The sequence below is a fragment of the Ruditapes philippinarum genome, unplaced genomic scaffold (genome assembly GCF_026571515.1).
Source record: "Ruditapes philippinarum isolate M1 unplaced genomic scaffold, ASM2657151v2 ctg17972_1_1_1_1, whole genome shotgun sequence".
NCBI classification, from domain to species: domain Eukaryota; kingdom Metazoa; phylum Mollusca; class Bivalvia; order Venerida; family Veneridae; genus Ruditapes; species Ruditapes philippinarum.
Window position 1 is genome coordinate 1 of NW_026865306.1, and position 18,216 is coordinate 18,216.

Consider the following 18,216-nt stretch of genomic DNA (forward strand, 5'->3'; position numbering starts at 1 on the left):
CGTTGAATTATCGTATTATCGTATGTTTATATAAACAGGTGAAGATGAGTAACAGTAATGCTAGTTATTTCTTTTTTTCTTCTCAGAATAACTCCATGGGGTGCGAATGATCCAAAAAATGACTTCCATTCCTTAAACAAAGCCAGAATGGTGCAGGTTTGGATGGATCCTCCATACAGTGATACCATCAGGAACTATCTTAGTGACAAAAACTTCACTGTCGGTGATCTTCAAAGCAGACGCGCAATCCGCTCCAGAAACCGATGTAAGCCGTACCAGTATTTCGTCGACATGGTACGGTCTTTTTCAAACGTGTATATTGTGAAAAACCCAAAGTGTCGAGGAAGTCTTCGAAATATTCGTTATAAAAGATGTATCGACATAGCTAAAATTGATAACCGACTAAGCATTATCTTATACCCATGTCATGAAATGATATCCTCTAATCAGTACTTTATCTTAACAGAAAGTGACAATATAAGATGCATTGAAGGACATTTATTCGATGTAGAAAAGAATGTAGATGATTTAAAACTAAATTTGAGACGGTCTCCGTCGGAGTACAGTCACCCGGATGCCAAATGGAAATATAGTAACAAACGTGTAATACACGTGTCATCTGATTTATGTTTAACTGCATTTACACGTGACAATCTCGGATTAAGTGGATGTACGGAAGATCCTGATCAACTTTGGGAGTGGAACACAGTTGAATAACACGTGCACTAGAAAAAAAACTGTATTTGTTACAAAACCCACCACGTTGAAAAGCAAGTCTTTCTTTAGTGAAAATACTGAACTACTGTTTATAAAATGAGAAGAGCACGGCCAAATAATGAAATGAGATCAATTCAAGTACATTCATAACATACAAACGCCATTTTATTTAATTACTACATAAATGGACTTAACCAAAAACAGTTCCTACTAGTTACTACATAACTGATAGGTATTACGTCACAGTAACTATTATTAAATCACCGTTTAGTTGAAATCAAACGCCAACAACAACACTTTTTTCAACATTTATCTATACAGTGTTGCATAAAAAACTACTAGAGGAAAATAACACCCTTTCATGCTGATTAATTTCAATCATTGGGTAATTGTGAAGTTTATTGGGTAATTTAGCAGTTAAACATTTCTTCGAAAAGACTGCTTTAGATGAAGACCAATTTAATAAATAATGTAAAGAGTAAACAGTTAAATAATTACTTGTTTTGTAAAACCTCCTTTCAAAACTTTTCAATTTTCTATTACTTAAACCAGATATGTAGATAACAGAGATAAGCAGCTCCTATACTCCATTGAAATATCACTCGTGCCTATCAAAAGTGCAAAAAATTAGGCATTTTGTAGCAAATAAAACTTAATGGATGTACATTTGATCCTTTTATATTACACACCATTTAAAACTTTAATCTTTTATCTACTGCTACATGTTAAAATAATAGAATCTTTCCTTGCCTTTCACTTAGAAAATAAAAGCAGAACATACTCACTGAGCCTGTTTTTTCGTCATATGAATAGTTTTGTTACAAAAATTAATAAGTAGTTCTCTTTAAAAATTGATGTGTCATTTATTTAAATGGAAACTGTAAATATTTTTACCTGCAGCCATAGACAAATGCATAAGCTTTCAGAAAATGTATTATTTTACTGATTTTGATATCTGGTTAATAAGTTTTACTTGCTACAAGTTTTAAGTTTAGCAGGAACGCGTGATATTTTAACTGACTAGGAAGTTGCCTATCTCTGTTATCTATGTCTCTGCTTAAACTATTTCTATTAGGACACACTTGACAGAGTAAAAAAAAGAAACATGCCATCAATTTAAGACACATTAATCTGAAGGCATGCACCTCTAAATAAACACAACAAATATTAGGTGTTTGGCTAAATGAATATTTAATACCAAAATACACATGTATACTATAATGATAATGAAGATGAAACAAGATGTTTATTTGTACAAAATGACAGTAAATAATTAACATCAATGTTGACAATGAATACATTCACAATGTAATGAAAGTACATTTATGATAACACATCAACTCTTTAACAAGAAATTCTTGAATTTTTAACATTTCAGTTCCTGATAAAAACCCATCATTTTTTTCATTATAAGAAGTGAAAATGAGAACATAACATCAGGCCATTCTGTTCCATTATTTTTTAAGCGCCCATGTTCACCTACATTTTGAGCTCCTTCAGACAATAAAAATACAACATTTTTGACAAGATGAAAAAGACAGAAGAAAATCGCAATCTCAGATGGGTTACGAAGGACGTAACAACATTCTAAGAAAATTTCTGCATGATATAACATGTATGCATAATATCAATTATTTGTATTAATGTTTATGCAAATTTTTTTGACATGTATATACATGTACATGTAAAGTAGTTTGTAGCGTTCAATCATAGACTGTGCTGAATTTATTTTAGTAACTTTGACAGTTTCAACTATTACATGTAGTAAGTCATACATTTAAGATGATAATGTTTGGATGTTTCACAGTCATGAAAGACTAATTTTCTATAATATAAGGCAATAAAATTGGTTTTTTTGTTTGGAATGGGATGCATGTTTTTATTGAATAGGTAGCTTGTTTGTGCAAAATGAGGCCGACGCTTAACAAAATAAAAAGAACTAAAATGTCCTTATGTTTATTGAACAGACTTCCCTAAATATTTACAAAATGGCAATATATTACAATGTTCATTTTCTTATCTTCAGATGTCTCATTATTTATTATGGCTTTTATTTCTTTAACTATGGAGCATTAATTCTAAGAAAGTATATCAAATGTACAAAATAAGATAGTTCAGTTTGATAAAACTTGGTCTTAACATAAAAAATGGAAGCAAAAAGACAGAAACAAATCTCAAAGAACATATAAATGAAGTTTTTTTGGATGAAGATTATGTACACTATTTACAAATCATAGTATCATTAACATAATGTATAACATGTTTATCTCGTGAAATAAATTCATTAAATCTCAAATTATGAAAAAATGAAAATTGAGCCGGGTCACGACAAAACCAACATAATGGTTTTGCGACCAGCATGGATCCAGACCAGACTGCGCATCTGCGCAATCTGATCAGGATCCATGCTGTTCGCTATCAGTTTTTCTGCTTGTTATAGGGTTTGTAAGCGAACAGCATGGTTCCTGATCAGACTGCGCGGATGCGCAGGCTGGTCTGGATCCATGCTGGTCACAAACCCATTATGTTGGTTTTGTCGTGACATGGCTCAAATCTTGTCATGAATGTATACAAGTTGAGATGTTGCCTCATAGCACTTGATGACACTGCCTCACTACCAACAGTAAGGCTGTTACATGTATATTGCTTATAACTATTATGTTATATAATTTTCAGAGCTGAATTTTTAGTAAAAACCAAAAAATATTTGACTTTGACTTAAGACAGCCAGAGAACTCCCTAAGAAGCTATTCATTACAATATTTTACAAGTAACAAGCTGGTTATCAAGGTAAGCTCTAAAACCTGTGATAACCTGGTTGCATATCTTTCTACCTTTAACATATTCAACATCACTAGTAGGATTTGAGCCTAAAACAGACAGTAGAAATGATATTGAGTTTTTTGTCAAAGAGTCACAAAATTTGCTACTATTTACATAATTTAACAAACCTAACACTCATGAATTGGCCACTTACCAGTAACTATTTGTAATTATCCAAAGAGAAATAGGTGAATCACAACTAAGGAGTTTGCATTTGTTATAACACTTTACATTATTCCAATTGACAATTTACTTAAATTTGTTCACATTGTTCAAGAATAAAATGAAAAAGAGGACTTACAATGAATCATTTACATTAGACAATGATTATATACAGAAATGTATAACAGAAATGACACAAAAATATATATTATGACACATGTGCAACTAAAAACCAATGTATTGCTGTTTTTTAACAAACAAAAAACATAAACAAATATCCTTACAAACATGTATATTACATAAACAAAGACATTAAAAAAGATAAAGAAAGTACAGTATGCCTAACTCCACATGAGGTCAGCTTGAGGAATATATTTACTATATCTATCTTCCAATAATAATAATAATATTGACTGTAAAACTTACTTTCAAAAACTTAGTCTAGAATTGGAATGCAATGTATTATGGTTGTTTTTAGAACAACTGGTAACATAGTAGCATAAAAATTTTGTTTTCAATTCTATAATTCACATGATATAAATGATATTATCTTATCACCAGAGCTGATCTATGTACTGTCATAATAGTTGTAATAAATACTCTTTTGAAATAATTATTACCATAAAACTGTATTTTACTTTTTTTTATTGTTACTCTTTCAAATTTTAATTTGACCGATTCTCCCCAACCCCTCTATGAAAAGGACCTTTCAATCCAAAACAAAGGTACATGATAACTGATATTTTTTTGGTAATGATAAGGAAAACAACAATATCCATGTGTGAATAATTAATGAATGAGATCAATTCATAGAGAATAATATTCTTCCCAGTTTACCCCAAGGAACTGCTTATGTTAATAATGGGATGACAGCTTCACATGCACTCAAATTTTCAGTTCCAATTTACCCTATTAAAACATTCAACAACAAAAATCAAAACAGTTTTTTTCCCCCGAAAACAATTTGCCAATATGTACAGTCAATAACAATGAGAACAATTTCATTCTAAAGAAAAACATATAGTCATAAAAATTCTTTAACCAAGTCAAAAATCATGATAATCCATACAGAATAAACAGTGAGATTTTATTTCAAATATCAAATAATCTCATTAAGTCTTATTTATTATAAGTGATGTTTTAGTCAGTGTGATATAACAAATTGTATGATAATGTTTGTGTAGCCTTACTCTTTAACTGTGGATTAATCATGATATAATGAAGCTGCCCTAGATGCGAGACATGTATCTATACCATACATAAAACATAACACAAATATTGAAATATAACCAGCCTTTTGCAAAAAATTGTATACATTCATCAAATGTAAAATGTTTTACAAAACAGTCCTCAAAATTCTCCTATGATCTAACAGTCTACATGGTAATATTTATATTTTCATTTGTTTGGTCCCTCATACAAGTAAATAAATTTCCTTTATATTTCTCCAATAAGCATTCAGACAAATATACCCATTAATCATTGCAGTGATATATTTGCATCATGTCTTTAAACAAGATCTCATTTTCTAGACTGCTTCACAAGAAATATTACTAATAAATAAATGCTAATATTAACTAGAACAGTTGTTATTATTAACATGCAAGCTTTGTTATGATTCTGATGTGAAAATCTTCAAAGGTTCTAGAATTTTTTTTCAGACTGGTTACTTTAAACATTACAGACTGGTTTATCAATATTTGATTAGACTGGTTCTCCTACAAATTAAGACTGGTTTTAGTATTTTACATGCCAGCTTCATCATCCGTCTTAATCTTCTTCATTTGTATTGCCTGCAGCTGTGCCCTGTAATATATAATAATACCATGATCAATAAACTTTACAGTGACAACAAAAAACTACATGTGATTACTGTCATTGACCAAGAGATTATGCAAATTTATTCTGATTACAAAAATAGTAATATTCATGAATGTAACCAATCTCAATTAAAGAAATCAGATGAAGTGAAAGTTAACACCTTTTTGTATAAAATTGGGGGAAAATTTAAAAACCTTTTTCTTTAAACAATATGTCACATCAACACAATAGAAGATCAATTAACTTTGCTGACATGTAACTGGATCTACAAATTACATCACATCACTAACACTGTTTACACTTTCATTCTTAAATCACTCCATATACATGTATATATACACTTATGTATTTATCCCTGTGATAATAAAGGCTGTGTAACTGCATTGTAAGAAGGGCTTTATAGAACTTGTATAAACACAAACTTCAGATGAGTAAAGTACATAAACAGATGACTTACGCATCAACAGTTCTCTTCACGGGCAATTTATTTGTAGCAGCTGCAGCAGCTCCTTGGGCAGCATCTGAAAGTATGATTTATTTATGTTAAATAACAAGCTTAATATAATTTATACACTACATAGTATAAATATACTTTGTAAGAGACAAGGCAGTGACATATGAGTTAAACAGTTAATTAGGAATCTTTTGCATGCACTATTATACCCTGTTGCTATATATTGCTTTGACCATTTCTAAGATGGGGCAGAATGACATGGGCAAAGGAAAGTTACATGACTATTATTATTATTTTGCATGACCAAGTAGTGAAATCTTCAGACTAGTAATCTAAGAATTGCTGGACACATGAGTTCAAACCCCATCACGGCCAAACTATTGTTTCATTGAGCTAGTAACTTTATACTGATTGCTTTTTATAGATTGGGTCCAGGAACAGATTTAGAACTGTTTTAATAAGCCTCAAGCTTCCTACACAAACTAAAATTCTGTTTAATTTCTAAATCCTGTAAAAATTAAACTATAATTGATATACTGGTATCAATATGTATGTAGTCTTATTGAAATATTCAACCAGTAAATCAGACAGAATGATACAACACTGGAAATATAACATACCTTGAAGCCACCTGACTTGTGTAGCCGGACCATATCCTTTCTCATTACGAGCTGCTATACGGAATATAATAGCTGGTTTTGTTGTATAGTCTATATGAGCACTGGCTAAACTGTTTGAATTCACCACACATGATGCGGTCGGTCCACAAAATACTCGTACAAATGCAAGTTGAGCAGCGCCACCTGGTTTCTGTTCTGCTTGTTGAGCTGCATTACGTACAGCAAGGTATACAGAGTACTCAGTAATTTTTCCAGCTGTATTTTGTGGAGGTTCCCATGAAAGATGAGCACCATCTGCACTCTGAGAATAAAATTTGACACACATTAAATGTACAACTTGTTGTAGTTCTTTTTTACACCTTTGGCAGTATCATAGCAATTGATGCTTTTCATATAGCAATTATTACCTCCCCTGGCTGCTTAAGATAAGATCAAAATCTCTCATAATTATATCATCTCAAAACAAAAACTGATACAAAAAATTTATTGGTGCTATAATTCTATTTTGCTGTAAATGTTTAAAACAGAGTAGCATACAATATTTTTTCACAAGACTCTTTACATGAAACAGTATGCTTTCTGTGACTACATATGTATTTCATATAAAAGTGGCTAAAACAATCTTTAGCCATTTGACTACCATCAGTTTTCAAGAAACCTTAAACCAGTGTATTTAGATTATCTGAAAAAATTCACTTACAAAGTAGATCTATACATTTTTAGCTATTTTTGAGGAATGATTAAGTCACTTATTGCTACAGATTAGCAATGGTCTTTGATTATGTGCATATGAACCCTTAACCTGCTAATTTTGCTTAATAGATTTGTACAGCTTTATCTTAATTTAGAACAATCCTTACAATGTTAAAGGGACTTCATAATCAATATACAAAACTCAGCTACCAACTTATAGAGCCTGGTCAGACTGCATGGATATGCAAGCTGGCCTAGCTCTAGACTGGTGGCAAAAGCTAATCACTTCTAATTCAATCAGGTTATGGGTTAAAACAACTTTCCATTCTTCAAGTCATATTGTACTCACCTTGCTAATTTTAATGGCTGATGGAGCACCTGGGTAACCTGGTAGACAGGTTTTGAATGCTGATATTTCGCTCCATGGCCCACGTCCACAAGCATTAATACCCGCGACCCGGAACTTGTATGCTGTTCCCGGCAATAACTCTTGTCTCTTTAATACACTGTGATCCTGTATTGACACGACATCTATATCCTGGAAATAATGATGGTAACTTTCTTTATGATCATTACATAACTTGCACAAATATGTATTTCTGATACATGATATTTCAGCACTTGCTTACAACAAAATGAACATGATTCATCCAATGCTTTACACCAAGATGAATCTTATCATGAAAAGTGTCTAAGACAGACCATTAATATATATTCCATAAAATTTTGAGGGCTAGTTAAGGAATGAAAAAAATATTGAAACATCGCAGGACCTGCAAGCAGATTTATGCAGTTTGACCAAGTAACCAGTATATGCCGATAGCAGAGTTATATCAACTTTGATTCTGGCAACACTCAAACTCACGATGGTCACTTCTGAATTAAAAGCGATTATATCTTCATAATAAATGTTTAGTAGTTTTTCATTTTTAGTCTTTTTTTTTTCCTTTTTTTTGAATGGTTTGAAGTTCAACAAACACTGTAAAGGTTATATGGCCAATGTCCAGGTTTACTCGTAGAGGAAGACCTCAAGCACCACTAGAGTAGAACCATATACATTCTGTAAGCTAGCTCGATAGTTTCCTCATATTCAGTAGATGAAAGGGTCCACATCATATACAAAATGGCAACTTATAATTTGTCATATAGTATCCTGCTCCAAGTTTTTTAGATTATAAAGGTTTGTGATGTTAAAACATTAAGTTTCTTACCTTTTTATCAGCTATATCTCCCTGACCACCCTCTGCTGGTAGATGGTAATATGACACAAGACAGGACGTTCCTTTAATGATACCAACATCATACCACATGTTCCCTTCTTTCTTTGGTGTAGAAACTGTTGTTAATACTTTAGTCTCCTAAATAAGACAGATAAGAGATGAACTTCACAGTTCAATCAGATAACATATTGACAACCTAATATCTTCAATAAAGAACAAATGCAGCAGAAACATTGGTCATGAAATTAAAACAAGATTCATTTTTTAAAAGATTGGGAGGGGAGAACAACACATCAAAACACTAGGTTGGTTGTATTCATTTTTTAATGACAAAGAAAATAAGCACTAATTTCCAAAATTAACATCTAAAATTTTAAAATTCTAATATCAAGTTATGATTACATTACATTTGGCATGATCTCACATATATATAACATTTTCTTCAATTGTCCTCTGATTAAAGAACTGATTAGCCCAAAATATCTTATCTTTATGCCAAAAATACAAGACAGCTGTGAATATAATATATATATTTGTGTGACATTTAACCAATATTTTCACTTAAAAATTTCTTTTTGTTTGGTTTTACTGTGCACCAACACAGTATAGGTCATATGGCTCCTAAACAGGAAAGATTATTTTTGGCTTACACCAAAGGAACTACTTTATATGTTGGAGCTACGAGATTCATAGACTCCAATAATTCAAACCCAATATTGGAGTCTATGCATTTCTTAGCTCAAACAGATGAGGTGGTTTTGACCCCTGTATTGCTTAAAGTTTGTAAGCCAAAATCATCTTTCCTGTTTCAGTGCCATATTACCAAAACTGTATTGGTGCGCCATAAATAAAAAAAAACAAAAACAAAAAAAAGCTTAAAGTAAAAAAGTGGTCTATTTTAAGCAACAATATATAATAAACTGTTGTACATACTTGTGTAGGTTTGATAGGTTCTTGTTTGATACTAGTTACAGCCCCTGCTGAGGATGCTGCTGCCATTGCTAGTGTAGCTAGAGGATCTGAAATACAAACATAACATGAATATCATCTATAGTTACTTTTAATATGAGTATAATATGTGAATATTACTTAACTTATGATTGAAACACTGCAATAGTAGATTCTTCTGATTTTGCTTAGATTATAAAATATTACATTTATCAGTGAAGCTTGAAATTCTGATCTCAGCATAGGTTATATATATATATATATTGAAAAGAAAAAGTACTTATACACAAAATGTATTCTACCATATGCAATAATATATCTCACTACACAATCACGTTTAATTTTAATTTTTTTTTTTTGGACTATATCAATTACCTTGACCAGAGTCAGAAGCTTGGCTGATCAGTCCTAGATCTACTGGCTCGGATTTCGGAAGGAGTAAGTCCTCTGGTTTAATATCTGAACTAGAAGTGTCCTGTCCCGAGTTTGGTACAGCAAATATTTGGTCAGGTAAAGATACTGACTGACCCAATAAACCACTACTTGTTGATGTGTCAAGTTGCACAGGCATGCCATTGTGTAGTCCAGTAACTGGGTCGATGCTTTGCTCACTTTCAGATTGCTATCAGAAAATAATCAAAGATGTTGTATGCTGTATGGGAGGTTTTTTAAATCAATATGAGCCGCGTCACGACAAAACCAACATAGTGTGTTTGCGACCAGCATGGATCCAGACCGGCCTACGCATCCGCCCAGTCTGGTCTGGATCCATGCTGTTTGCTTACAAACCCAATAACAAGTAGAGAAACTGATAGTAAACAGCATGGATCCTGATCAGACTGCGCGGATGCGCAGGCTAGCGCAGACTGGTCTGGATCCATGCTGGTCGCAAACCCATTATATTGGTTTTGTCATGACACGGCTCATATAATGAATGAATATCTTGTAAAGTACCTATACATGTATCTACTCAAACTGTTATGGGATCAGCTGACATGCATGAAAAGTTGATTGACAGAATTTTTTAATTAAAACAATCTTGTAATCAAATTGCAAACTTACAGTTACAAATTCTAAATAAAAAACATGTACAAAAAATTCTTGTGATTCATGAATCATTAATTCAATACACATTTCTTAATGCCATCTATGTTATCTGTGACTACTTTTAAGTCTGTTTATTCTTTAAAATTCTGTTTTATTTGAGTTTGGCAAAGGTCTTAAAATAAGATAGAGGAGGAAAATCGTGACCTAGAGAGTGTGTACATTATATCTGTATGTCCTCTTTAGCGGATTCACTTTAAGTGAGAACCACCATACTAAGAAATGATACTAGAATGTGTCATAAAGTATCATTTATATTGTCAGCTTAAAATAAAACAGTTGCATTTCTTCCGCTATTGTGTACACTTTACAAATATCTTATATAAGTCCATGAACAAAATAATTTTATCGAGGGTATGATTATAAAGATATTCTACCTGTTGGGGCTGCTCTGGCTGGGCCACATCTGTGGTATCCATTGGTTCTTCTTTAATCTCTGGTGTGGGCTCTACACCTTCTGAAATCACAAATATATCCTTTATGTACACCCTTCAATATCTATTACATCAAATTTCAATTAATACCTGTCCATAACCAAAGGGTATTAAGTTATATCTTTATAATGAAAAATTCTAATGAATTTACAGCAGTTAAATCTATGTTATTTCCATGGTATTGTGGTTGATTCTCAAACGAGATGCAACATATTTTTCCTGTTATTTAACGCTCATGAATATTGTATGTGAACATAAAAATTTCAATTTCTACTTAAAAGAATGATTTATAAAATTGTAGATTATCATTTTATCTCCAAAATTGACATTACGCCAGAGAAGGGATCGCTCCACCCACTGATTCACGTGACCCGGTCAGTAAAAACCTTAGACAAAATACGCTACCGATGTATTTGCAAAGCTGTTGTGCCAATAATGTTACCAATGAATTTACCTTATATAAATTTTGTAAATATAAACTTTTGATGCTTTTAATGATTTTATTAAATAGTAGATCTGTAATTCAATATATAACTGTATTACGGTATTTTTAAAAATTAAAAAAAAACCTGTATTTACGCATTAATGACGCATGAACCGTTTTGCAAAGATGGTGTTATTTTTTGTTGACTTTAAATGAAAATTTAAAACTGACAAAATATCATTATATCTTACAAATTAAAAGAGAGACTATAATTATGTAGAATCGTATATGATTATGTTATGATTGTTTTATTTTGAAATTGAAGTAGCGAAACAAAATTATGGAACTAAAAATTAATTGTTTATATATCTGTGATAAAACAGTAAAGTTATATTAGTGACACAAATAAATTTAAAATCATTTTTCGGGTTTTATGGCGAAATTCAGTTTTAATGATACATTAATTTGTTCAAATTGTTAAAATGTATTCAGAAAATTGCATGCCCTTGCTAACTTTTTATGATATATGATTATTTATTGCTTACATACATTTGATATTATTCACGACAAAACACAACGTTATTCTCTTTAAAATAAACATCACATATATCAGACATGATGTTATTGGTATTAGTTTGGTATTAGGCAGATCTATTTGAATGTTCAATATTAATTTATTGAACTTTAATAGAAATTTTCAGGTTAGATAATTTCACCCAATTTTTTTATTATGTTTACTCATTATATTTGCATTTTTACGGCTGCGTTTTTATTGACGCTTAACGTTATTAACGAAAGAAGGTCATATCTCCTGGATATTTTGGGACCTTATAATATGTAATGTGATTATTAATAGATAGAATGGGAAAAAGTGGATTTGTTTAAACCTTTTCCCTTTTCAATGCATTGTGTTATAGCCAGGATAAATGTTTCGTACTTGTTATTTCCATATGTATAGAAAATTATTGATTTATTGTATAATAAACTAATGTCACTATATTTGGTAACTTAATTATATATGATTAAAATTAAAATAATTTCATTCTAAATTACTTCTGCACCATTGTCTTAGACACGTAGCTTGTCTAAGGAAAATGGTGGACATCGTAGGCATCTTAGCGTGGAACTGATAACAATCGCTGATTGGCTTATCTCTGTGACCCCTGTCTGTTTGATTGACAGGCGGCGTAATGTCAATTGAGAAAATTTAAAAGTCACATGTTTGTATATTACCAGTTGCTTCTGTAGAAGGTGCTGTGACCATGGCCTCGGTCTCATCTAGGACGCCCGTGGTTGAAGGCTCTCCAGATGCCAGCATATCTTCTGCAGACACGGCCTCGTCAACCGTACTTGTCTCCCCTGAATTTCCACCATCAAGCTGAAATATAACCATTATTCTGTGAGTAACAAGGGGCAATAACTTGTAGCAAACTAGACAGACTTAGTATATAGATCTTGTCAATAATTGAAACTGAATATAAACAGTAAAACTGTGTAAGCTAAAATATTAACATTTAACATAAAAATCTATGTATGAATTTGCATCATTATCAATAAAACCTAATGTTCATCTAAATTCACTTAATTATATTCTTACAAGATACAATCATAGCACTTTGAAATGAGCTGATCATTCTAAAAACCAAATGTATGGACTGACAGATGCAAAGTAGCTTAATTGCCTCAACAATACCTTTTCTAACATTAGACTTACGTTTTCTAACATTACACTTACATTTTCAAAATTTAGACTTATGTTTTCTAACATAAGACTGATTAAATGTTATATAAGACTGATTAATTGTTACACCCAACCTCTTAAGAACTGTACATTACCTGGGTAAATGAAAGAGGGTCTGCTTCTTGCTGTCCCTCAGCTGTGGTTGTCTCAGCTTCTTGTGATGTTGCCTCTGTCTCAGTTGTTGGAACATTTTCTTGATTCTCTTCATTAGTTCCCTCAGTTTCTTGAGGAGGTGGTGTTCCACAGTGAATTCCATCCGTGCAGGTTCCATTACCTTCTTGTGGGGGAGGGGTTCCACAGTGAATTCCATCTGTGCAGGTTCCATTACCTTCCTGTGGGGGAGGGGTTCCACAGTGAATTCCATCTGTGCAAGTTCCATTTCCTTCTTGAGGGGGCGGAGTTCCACAGTGAATTCCATCCGTGCAGGTTCCACTTCCTTCCTGTGGGGGTGGTGTACCACAGTGAATGCCATCTTGGCAAGTTCCATTTCCTTCTTGAGGGGGCGGAGTTCCACAGTGAATTCCATCCGTGCAGGTTCCATAACCTTCTTGTGGAGGAGGAGTTCCACAATGTATTCCATCAGAGCATGCCCCATCCTTTATAGGTACAAAGTGTGTGTTATCTGATGGTGGTGGAGTTCCACAATGTTTTCCATCTGTGCATGGAGGGGGAGTCCCACAATGAATTCCATCTGTGCATGGAGGGGGAGTTCCACAATGGATTCCATCTGTGCATGGAGGTGGAGTCCCACAATGAATTCCATCTGTGCATGGTGGGGGAGTTCCACAATGGATTCCATCTGTGCATGGAGGTGGAGTCCCACAATGAATTCCATCTGTGCATGGAGGTGGAGTCCCACAATGGATTCCATCTGTGCATGGAGGGGGAGTTCCACAATGGATTCCATCTGTGCATGGAGGGGGAGTTCCACAGTGGATACCATCTGTGCATGGAGGGGGAGTTCCACAATGGATTCCATCTGTGCATGGAGGGGGAGTTCCACAATGGATTCCATCTGTACATGGGGGTGGAGTCCCACAGTGGATACCATCTGTACAAGCACCGTCTGCCTCATCAGTTGCAACAGGTTCTGATGCTTGAACGACAACAGGTGTAGTAGCCACCTGCCCTTGTGGTGTTATAGTGATCTGTACTGGTTTTGAAGATGGTTGCTGAGACTGGGCAACTTGAATAGTCTGGTTACCAATCTGGTTTGAACCAGCAGATATGAGGGAAACATTTGATTGACTGGTACCGAGGAGAGAAGAGGCTGTTGGTGTAGAAGAGGAGATAAGTTGTGATGCTGGTATAGTCCTGATGATCTGAGAGGTTCCTCCTGAAATGTTTAAAAACATGTTGCTAGCCTAATACCCAATATCCTCGAAATGAGTAATCAACTTTAAAGGGCTAAGATACAATCTAAGATACAATTTTGTTACAGATCACAGTAAAATGGGTAAAGTTAAAAGAAGTTGTATGTTTAAATGTTGGCCTTGCTATAAATTTGTATAATCACTCGACAAGAAAGAAGATTTCAGTTTAATTTAGGGTTCAATGGTAACCTCATGTAGTTGTTTCATTAACCAGAACATTTTAATCATCTGAATAAATGCTCATCTTCAGTGGTATGCATGTGTATTTCAAAGATATTTATTGCCCTTTATTGCCCAATCACTTTGTTAAATAGAGCAAAGGCTTATTTTAATTAGCAACTTCTTAAAACTAGAAACATGTGTTTGAGTCCTATAAAGGTTTTAACATTGTTGTTAAAGCTATAATATATGACTAAGGCAATTGGCACAGATCATACTCAAGTGTCATCATTATAACAGGGTTCGTACAGACATCCAGTATCAAAATTCAAGGACTTTTAAAGCACTTTTTAAGCATGTTTTTCCATTTTTCAAGCACAATTTGTTGCGTGTCTATCCTACACAATGTTTAACCAGTTTTAATTTATAAGTCATTTTTTGTTGAAAACACATTTTCTGGCTACAGTACACTTTAACAGTTCCTATAGAATAACAAGAAAGATACTGAACTGCCACCCTATTTTATGGCCCCCTGTTAAAACCCTAACTTCAATATATCACGCTCTTTTGTAGGTTTTCCGTTTCTTTTAAATATAAATAATATAACATGATAATATGATATATATCTACATTAGTAAATTGTCTTACAAAAATATTGTCAATATTCATTGAATGGTTAAGTAAAAATCATTAGCACTATACAAAATCGCAGTGAGTGGGGTATTGCGATGATCTTGCGATGAGGGCTACATATCAGAATCTGGCTAAATTCTGTGTTGAAACCTTGGAACACAACATGAGCATTATAGAGGGGTTGAAGTGAAGTTCAAATTAACTGCAATTTGTGTCTGTTACATTGAGCAAACATTGATTTTGGTACTGAACAAGATCTTTTTTATTGTTTTTTTTTGGTAACTGTTGATTTTTACTGACACTTTTCTGTCATTCAATCATTTTCAAGCACATTTGTAGCGAATTTAAGCACTTTTTAAGCACTTTTCAAGAGAATAATCAAATTCAAGGACTTTTAAGCACTTTTTATCATTTTTAAGCACTTTTTAAGAAAGGGACTGAAATTTAAGCACTTCTTAAGACTGTACGAACCCTGTATAATTACTGGTATTTGAAGTACAATTAAATTTTTTTATTAAAGCAGCCTTCAGCTTTTATTTTCTGTTGGAAAAACAATTCTGTATTGTTTTAAACAAAGTATTTCAATAATTTTATCTTTGAAATGTGCATCATATCACGTATTTAACCTTTTGAAAAGCTGCAGGCTGCTTTAACTACATGTAGTATAAAAATTTTATCAATATCTCTGGACACTACAAGCAAGCCATGTTATAAAATTACTCATAAACAACATACTAAATCAGTAACAAATAATAGAAGCCTGTCATAAAAGGAGTAAACTAAACACATACCAGCTTGTGATACGACTGTTATATTTGTTTTGCCAGCTGTAACAACTTGAGGTGATTGTACAACACCACTAAGAGTCTGTTGTAGGGCTGATACATTTATTGTTTTATGCTGACCAGCTGAAAACAGAATATATATCAACATATACTTAATATAACCTTGATGTTTCAACTAACTGAAATGTGACAGACAAAATATTCTATTAACTACTTTTCTTCAATATCATTGAGCTTAAACAAAGCTGTCTTTTTTTATTTTTGGTTGAGTTTTACATCGAACCAATAAAGTATAGTTCACATGGCCACTTTCCAGCTTCAATTGTGGAGGAAGACCTCAGGTTCCCCTCTGTGAATTATTTCAGTCACAAATAGGCACCAGAGTAGAACCACTGACCTTCTAAAAGCTAGCTGGACTGCTTTCTCATATGTATAATCCGACGACACTTGTGCGGCTAAAATCTAAAAAGCTGACTAAGACTAGTAAAGATTTATTGACAATTATAATACTTTTATTTTTTTTCCACATTTATGACATTTCAACATTAAAAGAGATAAACTGTATCTTTACCTTTATAAAAGCCTGAAAAACTGGCAAAATTTATACTAAAAGTACTTTGGAAATTCAATAACAGCTCACTGATGAAATAGATAATATTTCCAGTGAGCTGTATCTTAAGTCATGACAACAATGTCAATGTTATTTGAAATATTTTTTACATCTAGGACCCTGGCAGGTGTCTCCATGCAATAATTCAGGCACCTGAATAGAATCTCCAACCTTCAATAGGCTAGTTTAACAGCTTCTCCATTCGTAAATGAATTACATACTCACTGGTGCCATTTAAATCAACAGAGAAGAAAAGTAAGTAATTGGAGCACAGAGAGATGAATAACTCAGCTTAAAAGATATCAAAACTAGAACTGCCACTATCATGGCGTGAATATCCCCGCATACCACTTTGTCAGAATCAACAGTGGCCATTTAGAGCTCAAGGACAACCCTCCCTGCAAATCTGAGGTTACTAAGCCAGTGCATTGCTAAGTTATGTATTCTACATGCTTCAAATGTGAAAATGTCAAAATCAATACATTGCGGACAGGACATTCTTTTAGCAATTGAGAAGAAAAGCTTTTTTTTGTCAAGGTCCCTGTGACCTTGACCTTTGACCAGTGACCTCAAAATCAATAGGGGTCACCTTATAGTCATGATCAACATCCATACCAAATATGAAGACTGTGGGTCAAAGGAATCTTAAGTTAATGGGTGGACAAACTTTTTGAAGTCAAAGTCCCTATGACCTTGACCTTTGATCCAGTGACCTCAAATCAAAAGGGGTCATCTACTAATCATGATCAAAGCCATGTCAAATATGAAGACTGTGGGTCAAAGGAATCTAAAGTTATTGGGCAGACAAAGTTTTTGAAGTCAAAGTCCCTGTGACCTTGACCTTTGACCTGGTGACCTCAAAATCAGTAGGGGTCATCTACTAATCATGACTAACCTCCATGCCAAATATGAAGACTAAGGTCAAAGGAATCTTAAGTTATTGGGCGGACAAGCTTTTTGAAGTCAAGGCCCCTGTGACCTTGACCTTTGACCTAGTGACCTCAAAATCAATAGGGGTCATCTACTAATCATGACTAACCTCCATGCCAAATATGAAGACTAAGGGTCAAAGGAATCTTAAGTAATTGGGCAGACAAGCTTTTTGAAGTCAAGGCCCCTGTGACCTTGACCTTTGACCTAGTGACCTCAAAATCAATAGGGGTCATCTACTAATCATGACTAACCTCCATGCCAAATATGAAGACTAAGGGTCAAAGGAATCTTAAGTTATTGGGCAGACAAGCTTTTTAAAGTCAAGGCCCCTGTGACCTTGACCTTTGACCTAAAAATCAATAGGGGTCATCTACTAATCATGACTAACCTCCATGCCAAATATGAAGACTAAGGGTCAAAGGAATCTTAAGTTATTGGGCGGACAAGCTTTTTTGAAGTCAAGCCCCTGTGACCGTGACCTTGACCTTTGACTAGTGACCTCAAAATCAATAGGGGTCATCTACTAATCATGACTAACCTCCATGCCAAATATGAAGACTAA

At 33.5% G+C, this 18,216-nt stretch overlaps 2 protein-coding genes across 2 annotated transcripts; one reads left to right on the forward strand and one right to left on the reverse strand.

The window, feature by feature from the left end:
- Positions 1–83: 83 nt before the first annotated feature.
- Positions 84–1,099, forward strand: LOC132728586 (polypeptide N-acetylgalactosaminyltransferase 1-like; the record flags this gene model as incomplete). The annotated part of the gene is given in 1 exon segment (XM_060714247.1): positions 84–1,099. A coding segment is annotated over 1 exon segment (634 nt), but the record flags the coding sequence as incomplete, so codon positions are not given.
- Positions 1,100–1,884: 785 nt separating this feature from the next.
- LOC132728585 (fibrous sheath CABYR-binding protein-like) lies at positions 1,885–16,295 on the reverse strand. The gene is made up of 11 exons (XM_060714246.1): positions 16,118–16,295; positions 13,257–14,497; positions 12,654–12,798; positions 10,940–11,019; positions 9,834–10,080; positions 9,444–9,529; positions 8,502–8,648; positions 7,640–7,828; positions 6,598–6,898; positions 5,981–6,044; positions 1,885–5,508 (listed from the first exon to the last, which is right to left on the reverse strand). Exons 1-11 carry the CDS (start codon positions 16,257–16,259, stop codon positions 5,448–5,450), a joined length of 2,703 nt encoding a protein of 900 aa, XP_060570229.1. The 5' UTR covers positions 16,260–16,295; the 3' UTR covers positions 1,885–5,447.
- Positions 16,296–18,216: the final 1,921 nt, after the last annotated feature.

Bases quoted from the DNA above. Each gene is read 5' to 3' on its own strand.
- LOC132728585 (XM_060714246.1), bottom strand. From the start codon at position 16,259: ATGTTGATATATATTCTGTTTTCAGCTGGTCAGCATAAAACAATAAAT. The intron at 10,081-10,939 runs GTAGAATATCTT...ATTTTCTGATAG, and splicing joins AGCCAGAGCAGCCCCAACAG to CAATCTGAAAGTGAGCAAAG. The intron at 7,829-8,501 runs GTAAGAAACTTA...CATTATTTCCAG, and splicing joins GAGATATAGCTGATAAAAAG to GATATAGATGTCGTGTCAAT.